Raw genomic sequence first — 14,230 nt, 5'->3', positions numbered from 1 at the left:
AGTCAATCAGGTAATTTGTGCCTGTGGCCACGCACTCTGTCTAAGGAGAGGGCTAGACTTGAGGGGGTCACAGCTCAGAGCCCTGGGAGGAGAACGGGGGGCAGGAGGCGGGGGAGGAAGAGAGAGATGTCAGACGTTTCTGTCTCGCAGGGGGCTGGGCAGGGGAGTTTCGGGTTTGCTGCTGGTCTAACGCTGTGTCCCTTATTGGTGGGACTGTGTCATTCAGATCCTGACCGGGGAGGACTGGAATTCGGTGATGTATGATGGGATCATGGCTTATGGCGGCCCCTCTTTTCCAGGGATGTTAGTCTGTATTTACTTCATCATCCTCTTCATCTGTGGAAATTGTATCCTTTGCTCCTGCCTCCCCCCACCCCGCCCCCACTGCCCCAGCTCTCAGTCTGCAGCTCGATGCCAATAGGTGTGCCCCGCAGGTCCTGACTTTGGGGGGGGACCCAGGGCCCTCCCCCCAGGGGAAGCAGGCTTGGGAGAATATGTCCAGCCCAGACCACCTCAGCGGTGCAGGTGTCTGGGTGGGAGCCCGGAGCCTGGGCCCAGGGGGGGATGCGAGTCGTCCCCCAGCCTCCGATTCCAGGAGTGCATCCTCGCCGCGGTCCAGACGAGCAGCCCCCCGCCCGGTGTTGTGCTTGCAGCCACTCACTCGGACTCCGATGTGCGCACTGGCTGCGCCAGCCCAGGGCCCCTGCCCGGGGAGGACAGAGCCTCCGCCCCGGAAGTGACGTTCGCCTGTCGCCCTGCTCTCGGGCCAGGGTCCCTCCCTCTGAAGCCACTCTGCGGGATGTTAGCCGCAGGCAGAGTGGACAGGCCACAGGCAGGTTCCCGGGTCCTGGGCTGCTGGCACCCCTCTTCCCATCCTGTCCCTACGGGTTGTGTGCAGAGGGGCTCGGAAAGTAAATCACAGAAGATCTGGACACAGAGGCCAGCGGGCGGCCTCGGGCACACCCAGGGCTGCCCACCTAGCGTCCTGGGAACGGGGTGGAAATAGCAGTGCCTCCGACCTAACGGGCCGGGCGAGGCTGAACAGGATAGCGCACGCCCAGCCCCTGTCCTTGCGGGGCCGCGGCCCTCGCTCCCCGTGTGAGCCGGAGCCTCCCGGGGCCTGGGGTGGAAGATGGGCCTGACCAGCGTTAACCTCTCGGCTGGATGGGCTCTGATCCGGCTCTCTGACCCACGGTGCCTGCGTCCGAGTCTGGGGTGGGGGGAGAAGAAAGGGCCAACTCCGCTCCAGTTAGGAGCTCGGTGGACCCTCCCAGGGCCTCTGTCTGAACAGGGTCGCAGCAGGAGGGGCAGGGTGAGCGGGCACCTCCTGGCGGCGGTAAGGACCACTCTGCACCCCGTCCCGCTGCAGCGCTGCTTACGGTGTCAGTCACAGGCTGTCATCTCGAAACCGGCAGTTAAAGAGTGAGGCTCGGCTGCCGGCCGCGCCGCCCCCGGCCCCAGCCTGCCAGCGGGCCTGCGCTCGACCCCTCGGAAAACCCCGGGAAGCTAGTGGGGTGATGGGGCTCGGAGCCCCTCCCCGGGGGGAGCTCTGCCCCCGCGTGTCCTGCCCCCTTCCGCCCCTGTGCCCATCCACAACCCCAAGTCCAAGGGTCATTTTCTTTAAGAATGGGCACAAACAGATATTCTACTGAATGTGTTCTTGGCCATTGCCGTGGACAACCTGGCTGACGCCGAGAGCCTCACCTCTGCCCAGAAGGAGGAGGAAGAAGAGAAGGAGAGGAAGAAGCTGGCCAGGTAACCGCCGGCTTCCGCGGCCCAGCCTGGGGTGCCGCTCCCCTCGGCGCTCAGGAGATGCTCCGCCCTGCCTGGCCATCCCTCCTGGAAGGGGGCTGGCTGGGGGCTCTCTGTGTGAGTCGAGCCTCTCCCCTAATTCCTGGGCATTGCTCTAAGCGGGGACCACCGTGAATTACAGCTCTGGGAAGGTGTGTGGCCCCACCTGTCCAGGAAGGTGGCGGGTTCTCTATTAAGAAGGGAGGTCATGAGAGGTGGTGGGAGTAGAGGGGAGGGCGGGGGGCGGCAGCCGCTCAGGGGAGAGGTCCAGCTCCAGCTGAGGAGCGATGAGAAGACAAGCCAGGGCCCCACTCTGTCTTCGTCCTTGTCTACGTGGACTGTCACAGGCCACACCTCTGCTGAGTACTGAGCAGGGTTCTCCAGGAACCTTTCTCTGGGTTAGACGGGGACTGAGCCGCTGAGAAGCTGGACTCTTCGACTGAATGCTGGACAGAGCCGGGTGGGGACAGAGCCGGGATGGGACAGAGCCGGGATGGGACAGAGCCGGGTGGGGACAGAGCCGGGCTGGGACAGAGCCGGGATGGGACAGAGCCGGGATGGGACAGAGCCAGGCAGGCGCAGAGCCGGGCAAGGACAGAGCCGGGATGGGACAGAGCCAGGCAGGGACAGAGCCGGGATGGGACAGAGCTGGGATGGGACAGAGCCGGGCTAGGACAGAGCCAGGATGGGACAGAGCCAGGCGAGGACAGAGCCGGGATGGGACAGAGCTGGGATGGGACAGAGCCGGGTGGGGACAGAGCTGGGCAGGGACAGAGCCAGGATGGGACAGAGCCAGGCGAGGACAGAGCCGGGATGGGACAGAGCCGGGATGGGACAGAGCTGGGATGGGACAGAGCCGGGCTAGGACAGAGCCGGGCGAGGACAGAGCTGGGATGGGACAGAGCTGGGATGGGACAGAGCCGGGATGGGACAGAGCCGGGCTAGGACAGAACCAGGATGGGACAGAGCCGGGCTAGGACAGAGCCAGGATGGGACAGAGCCGGGATGGGACAGAGCCAGGATGGGACAGAGCCGGGCGAGGCCCAGCGCCCCTGTGATTGAGCCGCATGGCATGGGCCCCAACAGAGCACAGGGCAGCTCCCTGTCAATCTGGCCAACATCCCTTTCTTTTCCCTCCTGCTGACCGGCCAGGACTGCCAGCCCAGAGAAGAAACAAGAGGTGGTGGAGAAGCCGGCCGTGGAGGAGACCAAGGAGGAGAAAATTGAGCTGAAATCCATCACTGCGGATGGAGAGTCCCCCCCTGCCACCAAGGTGAGGGGCCGAGGCCCAGGGGAGGAGGGCACGGTCCTCCTGGGCCAGACACCAGGGGAGGAGGGGTAAGAAGGGGCTGGGGAGGGTGGACAGCAGAGCTGGGTGCAGAGAGAAGGAAGGCCAGCCCTCTGCTGGTGTCCTGAGGGATGTGTGCAAAGGAAAAGGGGTGTGTTTCTGAGTCGACAGCTCAGCCTAGACTAAGGGGCAATTTCAAGGCTACCCGAAGCCTCTAAAGCTGTGGACGTTGTCTGACTGGACCCTCCTTCTCTCCTTGGCTGCCTAGATCAACATGGACGACCTCCAGCCCAACGAGAATGAGGACAAGAGTTCCTACCCCAACCCGGAAACCACAGGTACCAGCCCGCAGCCTGGCCTGGGGGTGGGGGGGGTCTGGGGGTGGACACCCAACTGTAAAGCCACGTGCTGGCCCCAGTTCCCCCACAAGCAGGGGCCCTGCCAGATCCCCCCGACTCGGCTGCAGCACTGCCGGTTATCCTCTGGAGGGCAGGGTACTTTGCTCCTTGTTTCCTCATAATAACAACAGAAGGTTGAATGCGTCGTGTTTGAGCGATGCCTTTGGGTCTTTTGGAAGCTGGATTCCATATACGTTTAAGGTTTATTAGAGCCTATGTTGTAAAATCATTATTAAGTTACATAACTTGTTAGGATAGCATATGTCACGGCATCTTGCTCACTTAATAATAAATCCCAAATCTGTCCTGTCCTCACCCGGAAGGCGGTGCTGAGAACAGCGTGGCCACCACTGCTCGCTGCTCTGCAGGATGCGTTCAGAGCTCTGCCGTCTGGTCCGTAAACTGGCAGGCAGGCCCCCTGGAGAGGGTTTCACGTCAGGAGCCCCTCAGCCCCCCTCAGGAGCCACTTCCCTGCGTCAGGAAACCACACCCTGTGTGAGCCCTGACCTGCCCTCCTTCTACAGAGAATTGCAGATGTTATCACGAGCTTCAAGCTCAAAGTCACGACACACCGTCAAGGCACCGTGGGTCTCGCTGACACCCCTCCCTGCACAGGTTGGGCTGTGTCAGGTCACAGCCCCTTCGGGAGCCTGAGAACCTTCTGCATTCGTGACCGCGCCCGGCCTCCTTTTCCCTTTCCCTCCGCAGTCTGTCTGCTGGGAAAGAGGATTTGGCTTCCTGGGGCTCGGACAGAAAGGAGGGCGGAAGGGTGTCCGTGTGCCGGACACCAAACCTTTTGAAGCCTTAAAGCCCTTCTGGGCGGAAACTATTACAGAATTTCAAAGACAGACCAGAAATATCTACCGAATGCAGCGGGCGGGTCTTGCCTTGATCCTAAATGAGCAAATAAACTTTTAGGTGACATTTTGAGGTAATGGGGGGAAATTGAATATGGACGGGGAGCTAACTGATCTTAGGTAGGTTTTGTTAATCGCGGGACCCCCTGCAGGAGGCGCCTGTCCCTAGTCCCCACAAAGCAGCCCCGCGGCCCAGCAGTGGCCTTTCAGGCCTCCCCTCCTGGTTCAATCTGCAAAGCTCGCCGGTTGGTTGGAGCCTCCCAGCTTTGTATACACCTACATTTTAGAAACATCACCTCACCCAGGAAGGAAAGCTTTGTGCCAAGATGGTGCTTTTATCTAATTGATTCATTTATTTGAGTGAACATACAGATGTGCTTAAGAGTCACTAAGGGCTGAAAATTAATAAGTACACGTGAAAAGGAAGTGAGATGACACCAGAGAATGTGTGGCTCAGTCCAGACGCTGTGGGAGAGGCCTGGGCTGCTGCAGGGGCTCCAGGAGAGAGCAGTGCGGGGAGGTGGGGCGGCGGGGGGGTCGCAGAGCAGGTGGTCCCTACTGGGTCTGCAGTCGGGGAGCTGGAGAGGGAAGAAGTTACTTCCGGACCATCCTGTTTTCATGGACACAGAGCTGGACAAAACCAGGGGGACGTCCATTCATTGATTTAATAACTGCTTATAAAGCACCTACTGTGTGCCGGGCCCTGGACCATGGGGGACAGAGAAGGCCACTGTTCTCGGGGGCCCCCATTGTAGTGGGAGGCAGACAAGGAGCAAGAAAGCAAACCAACCAGAAAGGAAACACCAGGAAGAGCATAAAACCAAGGGCCGTATTAGGGGTACCAAGTGGGCGGGGCTGCCCTGGCTGTGTGGTCACTAGGGCCCCTTTGAGGATGTGACCTCTGGGCTGAACCCTGAGTCAGAGGAGCCAGGTGTGTGGAGATGATTGAGGGAAGAGCTTTCTAGGTGGAGGAACCAGCAAGCACAGAATCTCGGGCAGTCGCACCCGTCTGCAGTGGGACCAGAGCAGGCACAGGGCCGGGGGTGGGGCAGGAGACGGGGCAGGAGCAGGTGGGACAGCCCCCAAGGCCACGCAGAGGGATGGGTCCCGGCTGATGCTGGGGGGACCACAGGAGGTTCTCAGCCCACGTCTGACTTACCTTGCAAAAGACTCGCTCTGGCTGTGGTGTAAAAACAGAGTAGGCTGGGGCAGTGGGGATGCTCATGCAGCAGTCCAGGCAGGATGATGGCAGCAGGGCAGGGGACCAGCTGGAGACGTAGAGGGGGCGGCCCTTGGGGGTGTTTGGAGGCAAGGCCGGCTGGACAGAGAAGCTGGAGAGGCGGGAGGGTGAAGGCGGCTCTGAGGGCCGAGTTGAGCCAGTTGAGAGAAGGTGTCAGCGCGGGGAGTGCGTCCCAGCCTTGCTCTGCAGGTTGGCCTTTTAGGGCGGCTGGACTCTGGGGCTGCACGGAGGCCTGGATGCTCCTTGAGGGCAAGGCCATGGCTTTGCGTCCAGTGCGCTGTGCGCCCGCGGTGTCAGAAACAGTATTTTGACTTGAACCGGCCGTGAGCAGAATCACAGCGGTGAGCATGGGGCCCGGGGCGGCAAGGCCCGAGGGTGGGCATTTAGCTCTGCCCGCCACGTTTTTCCTGCTGAGTTCTGGAAGCGCCATCTGGAAAGCGGCCGGGCCTTGCTTTCCCCGCTTCTCCAAGCCTCTGAGAGCTGCGATGAGATAACAGCAGCGAGGGGTTCCACGGGCCTCGGGCGTCTGGGCGGTTGGCTGCCCACCCCAGAAGGAGCTCTACCTGACTTCCCCTAACCCGTCACCTCTCTCCTCACGCGTCGTACGTGCAAAGCATCATGTGCCGGCAACGTTGTGACCCTTTACAAGTTTGGTTTGTCCTTCCTCAGTAGTTTCCTCTTAAACATCGCTCGCAGGACAAAAGAGTACACACGATTCTCCACAAGGACCTTAGAGGCGCACAAACCTGGCAAACGTGTTTTTCTATAAACACAGATGATTAAATAAGCATTCAATTACCTGTTCTCAGATATTCCTGAATAAGAAAGTGTTGGGTCATTTAGAGCAAAACTGGAAAGAGGACAGAGCCAGGCGGGACCTGAGATCCTCCAGTTAAATTCCACGTATAGATGCCATGATGTAAGCCCACTCTGGCTTCACTGATTTTGCTTTAATAGGAGACCTTGCCAAGGTTAGTTAGGAAGCTTCAAGCCTCTCCTGGACACCATCCTCCATTGTGTGCCACTCTTCTGCTGAAAATATTCATTGCCTGCCGGTCAGCTCTAATTACTCGAGGGAGGGAATCTGATCTGTGCCTGTGATCTGCTGGTCCTCCAGAGAAGGCATGGGTCGTTGGTTGCCTCTTGCTTGATAAAGAACCGCTTTCTGTGCCAGGCTCTTTTGCTCCGCCCCACCTGGCTCCGTGGTAACCGGGAGGGAGCACAGACCTGTGGCTGGTCCACGAGGTCCACTGCCCAGAGCCGTCTCTCCACCGGACCTTCTGCACAGTCCCCTTCCTCGTAAAGCCAGTGTTGTTAAATCATCAGCAGGAAATGAGGCTTCCACGTGCCGGGGGGGTTCTCTCTGCAGGGCTTTCAGCACATGCCAGGGGGTTTCTCTCTGCAGGGCTTTCAGCACGTGCCAGGGGGGTTCTCTCTGCAGGGCTTTCAGCACGTGCCAGGGGGGTTCTCTCTGCAGGGCTTTCAGCACGTGCCAGGGGGTTCTCTCTGCAGGGCTTTCAGCACATGAAGAGACGGAGCCAGGTACATTTAAAGTCACGCATCCGAGGCGTTTTTGTCCCAAGTGCCAGGTGGGTGTGGGAGGCCGGAGGTGCTGCTGGGATTCACGGGAAGGTCCTTCCTGGGTGCAGGGACTCAGGAAGGCCGGTGAAGGCGCTGTCTGAGCCGGGGGTGCCCACAGCTCTGCGGAGGGGCTGACGGGCAGGTCAAGCAAGGAGAGAGCTGAGCCGCCTTCATGGGGCCCCCGGACACGGGCTTCAACAACAGAACTTCATCCTCTCACAGCTCTGGAGCCTGGAAGCCAGACATCGAGATGCCGGCAGGGCTGAGCTCCCTCCAGCGGCTCTGGGGAGAGTCCCCACCCTGCCGGCCAATGCAGTCCCTTCGAGCTCCTCGGTTGTTGCAGCCTCACCCCCATCTCTGCCTCTGTCCTTCTTCCCCGTGTCTCCTTACAAGGACAACAGTCCCCGGAACGAGGGCCCACCCTCGTCCACTGTGACAGCATCGTAGCTAATGACATCTGCAAAGATGCATTTTCCAAAATAAGGTCACATCCTGTGGCTCCGGGTGGGCATGGATTTGGGGGGACGCTATTCAGCCCACTACAGTGAGTGTTCAGAGGATAGTTTGATGTGAGTGGAAGGTCTTCTGGGAAATAACAGGCAAAGAGCAGACAGACTGAGGAAGATGCTAGACACTAATTTGCAGTCTTGGAGTGTCTACCATGGGCGGAGATTGTAATAGCGCCATTCTGAGGTACATACGTGCTATTATCCCATCTCACGGATGGGGAAACTGAGGCACAGAGACACTAACTTAAACAGCCAGAAAGAAACAGAGCCAAGATTTGGATCAAGGCATGCTCCTAACTTCCATCCCCTTCTAAACATTTTTAAGTACCTTGGACAAGAACCGGGTATGCAGTTTCCTTCCATGGCCAGTGAGCTTGTCTGCCTGTGGTCCACATTCAGTGTGGCCGCTGGCCTGGAGAACAAAGTGCTTCTGTAACTGGTGTCAGCGTCTAGACCTTTGGACGGAGGGCCTGTTAGGGCAGGATTACGGCCCGACTGCCCTGCAGCACAGTGTTTTCTTGTGTTTTCAGGCATAGGGAGAATGTTGACTTGAAGCTCCTGGAACATTCAAGGATGGGGTTGTTTGCCGGGGTGTCAGGTCAGCTGAGCCACGCCCTTTCCCCTGCCTGCAGTCCAGAAGGGCGAGGACACTTGGCAGTGCCCCAGTCTCACCTGGTCACCTGTCGCTAGTGCCTGACCACTAGGATGACCAACCACCCCGATTTGCAGGGGACTGAGGGTTTCCTGGGATGTGGGAATTTCCATTTAAAAACAAGGACAGGTTTTGAGTTGGTCACCCTACTCTCAGCCTCCTGTCGTGTGCTGCCGGAGAGTCTTCCTCTAGCAGAGATGAGCTCCAGCCGTGCCCACGGGGAGAGAGCTGGGTGTCTTGGTTGGTCCCCTTCGTTTCCAGAGATGTGGATGATGTCTGATTCCTGTCCATAGGAAGGCATCTGGAAGTAAGCAGCATGGTGGTAAAAATAAGCTGGAGCCGTGGAGCTATTTAGAGCGGTGCTTTTTTCTTGCAGGAGAAGAGGATGAGGAGGAGCCTGAGATGCCCGTGGGCCCCCGCCCACGCCCCCTCTCTGAGCTGCACCTGAAGGAGAAGGCGGTGCCCATGCCAGAAGCCAGCGCTTTCTTCATCTTCAGCCCAAACAACAGGTGTGTGGACGGGGCTTCGCGCTCTCTGTGACGCAAGCCCAGCAGGTGTCAGCACCCTCCAGCCTCTGGGTGGGCCTGGGACTCTCTCAGCTCCCCGCAGCTTGCGTAAACAGGCGTGGATTTAGGGAAGAGGGTCCTGGATTCTGAATCAGAAGACCTGGGTTTGTTTTTCTCTCCATTTTGTGGAATGTGTAAACTCTATTTCTATTCTGTTGGTGATTACATTTAACTTAACAGAGCCTAAAGTTGAACAAGGTCCTAAACCTTCTCCTGCAAAATAGAAGGAGTTAAAATAGTTACACTACTTTAACTCCTCGCAGCCCTCCTTCCTTAACGTGTTATGGTGGATGAGTATTTTGGTCCCGATCTTTATTTCCAACACGACAAGTCAGACATGAGTACCTGTGTAGACAGCGTATGTTTGGATTTACATACCACTTACTGTTTTATCTGTTCACCATTTTTTATGCATCTCAAGCCATCCTTCGGCAATCATGTTCTTTCCTCCTTAAAGTACATTCCTCAGAAGTTCTTTTATGGAAAATTCACTTGGCCTCTGTTTATCTGTAATCCTTTTCATTTCTTGTGCTTGAAAGGTAGTTTGGCTGTGTACACACTTTCAGGCTGATGGGTTTTAGCCTTCAGCGTGTTAGATGTGTTATTCCACTGTGAAGTCGGAATTCCTACGATTGTTCCTTTGTCAGAATCTGCCCCTTGTCTCCAGTGGTGTTTAACATCATCTGCTGTCTCTGGGGTTGTGCACTTTTACCACCATGGATTTCTTTCCATTTATCCTGCTTGGAATATGTTATGCTTCTTAAGTCTATGGATTTATATTTTTGTCAGTTCTTGAGCGACATTAAAGATTAGGAAAAGAATAGCTAATTCTTGGAAAGTTGCAGGATAGTCTCTTTACACACTGCCTCATCTTCCTTCTCTCCAGCTGGTCCAAGTAGACACAAGTTATACCTTCCCATTCTGTCCTTCCCAGATCACACATTCACATCTTCATATCATTCATCTCTTAGTCTCTCGGTTGGAATTCTAGGTCGGTCATTTCTTCAGATACATCTTACAATTTCTCAATTCTCTCTTCATCTCTGTGTTACTGTGTAAACCAGTTTTCACATCAGCTTATATCTTTTCACTTCAGACAGTTCCAGGTCTTGCTTGGTTTTCCAGCTCCATCTGTCTATGTCTGAGTTTCTTGTTGATTCATCATCTTTGTGGTCGAGTCCTTTATTCCATTAAACATTTCAAATATAGCTGTTCTATAACGCGTATCTGATGTTTCCAGTATACACAGTCTTTGGGGAGGGGCCGTCTAAGTCAATTATTTGTAGTTTCTTCGATTCCCATCTTAGTGGCTTATCTTCTTGAGTGTTTAATGATCTTTGATTGTGACCTCAATACTTCATCTTAATCAGCAAGATTCCCACGGACCTAAATTAGGACTGGGAAGCTTTCTTCCAGATGCTCCTTGAGGACACTGGCTCCGCCTAGGGGTCCCGGGCTCCTCTGCCCCACCTCCGACTGGCTCGAAGTTTCCTGACAGCAGTGCTGCCACTGGCCTCCTCAGGCGCCTCTGCCCATCCTGGCTGCATGCCACACAGACCCCAGCTCAGTGGATCGGCTTGTTTGTTTGGGGAGGATCGCTGCAGACCTTTCCTAACTCTCGTGAAACCAGAATTGTCTGAGAAAGCTTGGTCTCTCAGAGCATTTAGTCAGCCATACGCCAGGAGCAGAAGCCTGAAGGCCAGGTTCAAGCCCTGGACACACACACACACACACACACACACACACACACACACACTGTGTCTGGGCAGGCCTGTCCTTCCTGGGCAGTGGTTTTTATCGATAAAATGAAGATGATAATCACACCCTTCTCCCCTCCTACTGTCGAGATGAGACGGTATAAATGACACCCTCGGCGTCCGAGGATCTACCGTGAGCGCTCGGGGGTCAGGTGTGTCGTTCTTCGTCATTGTGCCGAGGCGCGGGATTGACTTACTGCCACGGAAGCAAGTCTCCTCGGAGTCTGGGCTTCACCAGTCTTGCGGTGCCCACGCTTCTGGGGGGCTCTGTTGCTCCCTGTACGTAAACATGTGAAGCGGATCTCACAAAGCCGTTATTTTTAATGATGGGAAAGACGTCCCCAAACGAAAGCCGGTGGATGATGTCACGGCAGTGTGCGAAATGTAGGGGTTGCCGAAGGTCTCAGGCGCTGCCCCGAGGCCCTGTGGGTGGGCACACGGTGTGGCGGGCGGTGAGGCTGTCGCTTCCCTGCAGCAGGACGACTCGGGGCCGAAGGAGCGGAGGCCCCGGCCCCGTGTGACCGCCCCCCACCCCCGCTCCCCTGCAGGTTCCGTCTCCAGTGCCATCGCATCGTCAACGACTCCATCTTCACCAACCTGATCCTCTTCTTCATCCTGCTCAGCAGCATCTCCCTGGCTGCCGAGGACCCCGTCCAGCACACCTCCTTCCGGAACCACGTAGGCACCTCGGCCCTGCGCCCCGCCCCCGCCGCGTGGCCCCCGGCTTCTGGGGCTGCCCAGCCCCCCCTTTCGGTCCAGAGCCCAGCCCACATCTCGGGGTCAGAGGCACAGCAGACATTTCCTTAGGAGGTGAGAGCTGGGTGGAAACCCGGCTTAGGACCGTTAGCAGCAGGAGACCATGAGCCCAGCGCCTCAGGCCAGCCTGACGGGCCACAGCAGACTTCACGGCCCGCGGATGTGCCCTGGGGGCCCACCTCCCTGGAACTGAGCGGTTTACACTTTGCCCCGAGGTGCACTGGCCTGTCCTGGCCCCCGGGGGGCAGTGGCAGACAGGTGCTCTGATGAGGCCGCCCTCGTATAGGAGGGCCTCAGTGACCCTCTGCAAAGTCTAAACTAAATGTGGAGACCACCCCAGGCTCTGGTGACCTACATCAAAGGCCAGAGTAAGACCTGCCATATGTCGAAGCCTCGAAACTTTATCAAATCCCAACCAGGTGGGCACGAAGGGAGGAGTCCACCACCTGCCAAGCCAGCCGGTGGTCCTGCAGCCTGCGTGGTCCAGAGCTTTCTTACTGGGAAAGGCGCTGGCCCTCACTCTGATCCGTCACCTGAGACGTAGTAAAGCATGAACCCCGGAGCCTGCCCCTAGCCTGGGGTGCACCCTTCCGCACCCTGAAGGGCACAGCGGCAGTGTAGAGTCCCACGAACGTGAGAGGCTAGCTCGTCACGCCAATGCGAATTAAGCGTTTTGCATCTTCACGCAAAGAAAAGCAAACCCCACGCTGTCCTTTTGACAAGCATCCCAGGGGTCTGATTTGGGTTTGTAAGTAAACTGAATTCATGAGAAAAGCGCCCAACCAGACCCAGGACCAGTTGGGTCTGCCCTGGAAGCTCCCCTCACAGATCTGGGGACTTCAGGACCCAGTGCTGTGCCAGAGCCTCTGGTCCTCTAACCCGTTCCACTGTGTCCCCATGGAAAGGCTCCCTGCTTTGGGCGTGTGACTCCGCTGCTGGTGACCCCTCCTCCCGTCCTGCTTCTCCCGTCCCTGCCCCATCCCCACCCTGTGTCTCTTTGTTTTACAGATTCTGTTTTATTTTGACATTGTTTTCACTACCATTTTCACCATTGAAATTGCTCTGAAGGTAATGCGTGCCCCCTGCTCCTGCCCTGTCCTGCCCTGTCCTGTCCAGCTGTCGCTGCTCTGCTGCTAACACACGCTCTGTTGTCCGGTCACTCGGAGCCACTAATCTGGTTGTGCTTATCTTTCAGATCCTAGGCAACGCAGACTATGTCTTCACTAGTATCTTTACGTTAGAAATTATCCTCAAGGTAACGCACGCAGCAAAGCCTCCTCTCTCTGTGCTCTGCCCCTTTCCTCTTGTTTCTTTCACGCGTTTTTACTCTCAAGTCTGAGACTGGAGGAATCTGTGCCCCTCACTCTGTGCCTTGTGCACAGTGTCGGACTGATGCTGGCCGGGCGCCCCCCGCCCCCCACCGCCTCTGGAAACCACGCCTGCCCCGGCCTGGAACCGTCCTTTCCTCCTCCTGCCCAGAGGAGGTGCCACAAAAACAACCAAAGGGGGAAAGCTCAGGGGCCTCCAGGAGCCACCCTGCCCGTGCCCTCGGGATGCCTGTTGTCAGCACAGGCCTGTGTGGCGGTGATCACGGGGCCAAGGCCAGTGTCCCAACCGAGGGCTTTGGACAGACCCTGTAGACACCTCTGAGCCCTGGGTTACCCGCAAGGCTCTGCTGACTCGCGCCTTGCCCCGGGCCTGGAGGAGGGAGCCATGTCCTCCAGGGCTCAGTGTGGCGCCCAGAGCCCAGGGCTGAGGGGCTGGACCCCCAGGCCCGGACCCACTCCAGCCCTGTGACCCCAGCACGGTAGAGCCCACGTCTGAGCAGCTTCGGATGACAGGCGTTTGCCCCGAGCTTTATTTTGTTATTTCTATTAATATACAATTAATATATTACTTACATCTACTCTGTTAGGGTTTCCAAGTTTCCCAGGCCACCCAAGCTTCGGGGGCGAGTTCCGAGTCGAGGGAGTGTGTGTGACTACCGTTCCCTCCCAGGGCCTGGAGGTCACCCTCACCACGGTCGGCGGGGCTGCTCCACTCGGTGCCTCCCCCGGGTCCGGGCTCCTCCCACCCTGCACGTGTGGCAGCCCCAGACCCTCCCTCCCGGCCTCCTTCAGGCGGGGACGGCCTGTCACGTCCACATACAACCTGAGTGGTCACTTTCGCATGCCTTCTTTTTTTTTTGTCCAGACCCCCTGGTTCCAGCTAACCAGACGTTAACCAAGAGGAAACCAGGAGTGTTCCTCGGGTTTTCTCTCTGACCCCGGGGGTGGGGGAGGGAACCAGGGCCGCCCGGCTGCGTGGACGCCCTTCCTTGGACTCCAGACTCAGGGAGGCACACAAACACCACACTCTTTCCCGGCCTCAGACCCTCCCCGGAGCTCCCGGGTGGGCCTCAACGGTGCTCCTTCTCCTCCAAGGCTGCCGTCTCCTTACAAGCACGGTCCTGGCGAGACCCTCTCTTCCGCCCACCCTCTCCCTCTGCTTCCCGCTTTTATGCTGACTGACTGTGCTTCTAGGTGGAGCCCAGCCCCAGGACACTGCCTGCGCCTCTTCCCCCGGGTCCCTCTGCCCCACCTGTGGGCCCGGCATGCTGCCCGGCGGAGGTGACTGTCAGGCAGGAGGGGTGTCCAGTGTCAGGGACAGTTGCAAGTCCTGGGCACGTTTAGCCTTGTGGGACCAGGACAGTTGGCCTGAATGATGCCAAGGGCTGTCACCTAGAGGAGGAGGGAGGTGGGACCAGAACCGGCGAGTAGAGATCACAGGAGGTAAGATGCGTTCAATGAGCAGCGTCACTGCCCGGAGAGGAGCTGGCTGGACGGGGGGGCGTCC

The 14,230-nt window shown here is 57.7% G+C and overlaps 1 protein-coding gene across 11 annotated transcripts in view; it reads left to right on the top strand.

Moving 5' to 3' along the window:
- CACNA1C (calcium voltage-gated channel subunit alpha1 C) overlaps nucleotides 1–14,230 on the top strand; it is a 557,739-nt gene that overhangs the window by 470,120 nt on the left and 73,389 nt on the right. For 9 of the 11 annotated variants that reach the window (XM_036865108.1, XM_036865106.1, XM_036865103.1 and 6 more), the window contains exons 15-21: nucleotides 227–347; nucleotides 1,641–1,755; nucleotides 2,944–3,064; nucleotides 3,348–3,417; nucleotides 8,693–8,825; nucleotides 11,188–11,317; nucleotides 12,404–12,463. In XM_036865108.1, coding sequence (XP_036721003.1) covers nucleotides 227–347; nucleotides 1,641–1,755; nucleotides 2,944–3,064; nucleotides 3,348–3,417; nucleotides 8,693–8,825; nucleotides 11,188–11,317; nucleotides 12,404–12,463 — 750 coding nt within the window. Of the gene's footprint in view, nucleotides 1–226; nucleotides 348–1,640; nucleotides 1,756–2,943; nucleotides 3,065–3,347; nucleotides 3,418–8,692; nucleotides 8,826–11,187; nucleotides 11,318–12,403; nucleotides 12,464–12,590; nucleotides 12,651–14,230 lie in introns of all 11 variants that reach the window. The other 2 variants (XM_036865102.1, XM_036865101.1) reach the window with 1 other exon arrangement.

Source organism: Balaenoptera musculus, chromosome 10, assembly GCF_009873245.2.
Source record: "Balaenoptera musculus isolate JJ_BM4_2016_0621 chromosome 10, mBalMus1.pri.v3, whole genome shotgun sequence".
Taxonomy (NCBI): Eukaryota; Metazoa; Chordata; class Mammalia; order Artiodactyla; family Balaenopteridae; genus Balaenoptera; species Balaenoptera musculus.
The sequence above is the reverse complement of the archived record's forward strand: the minus strand, read 5'-3'. Positions and strand labels throughout refer to the sequence as shown.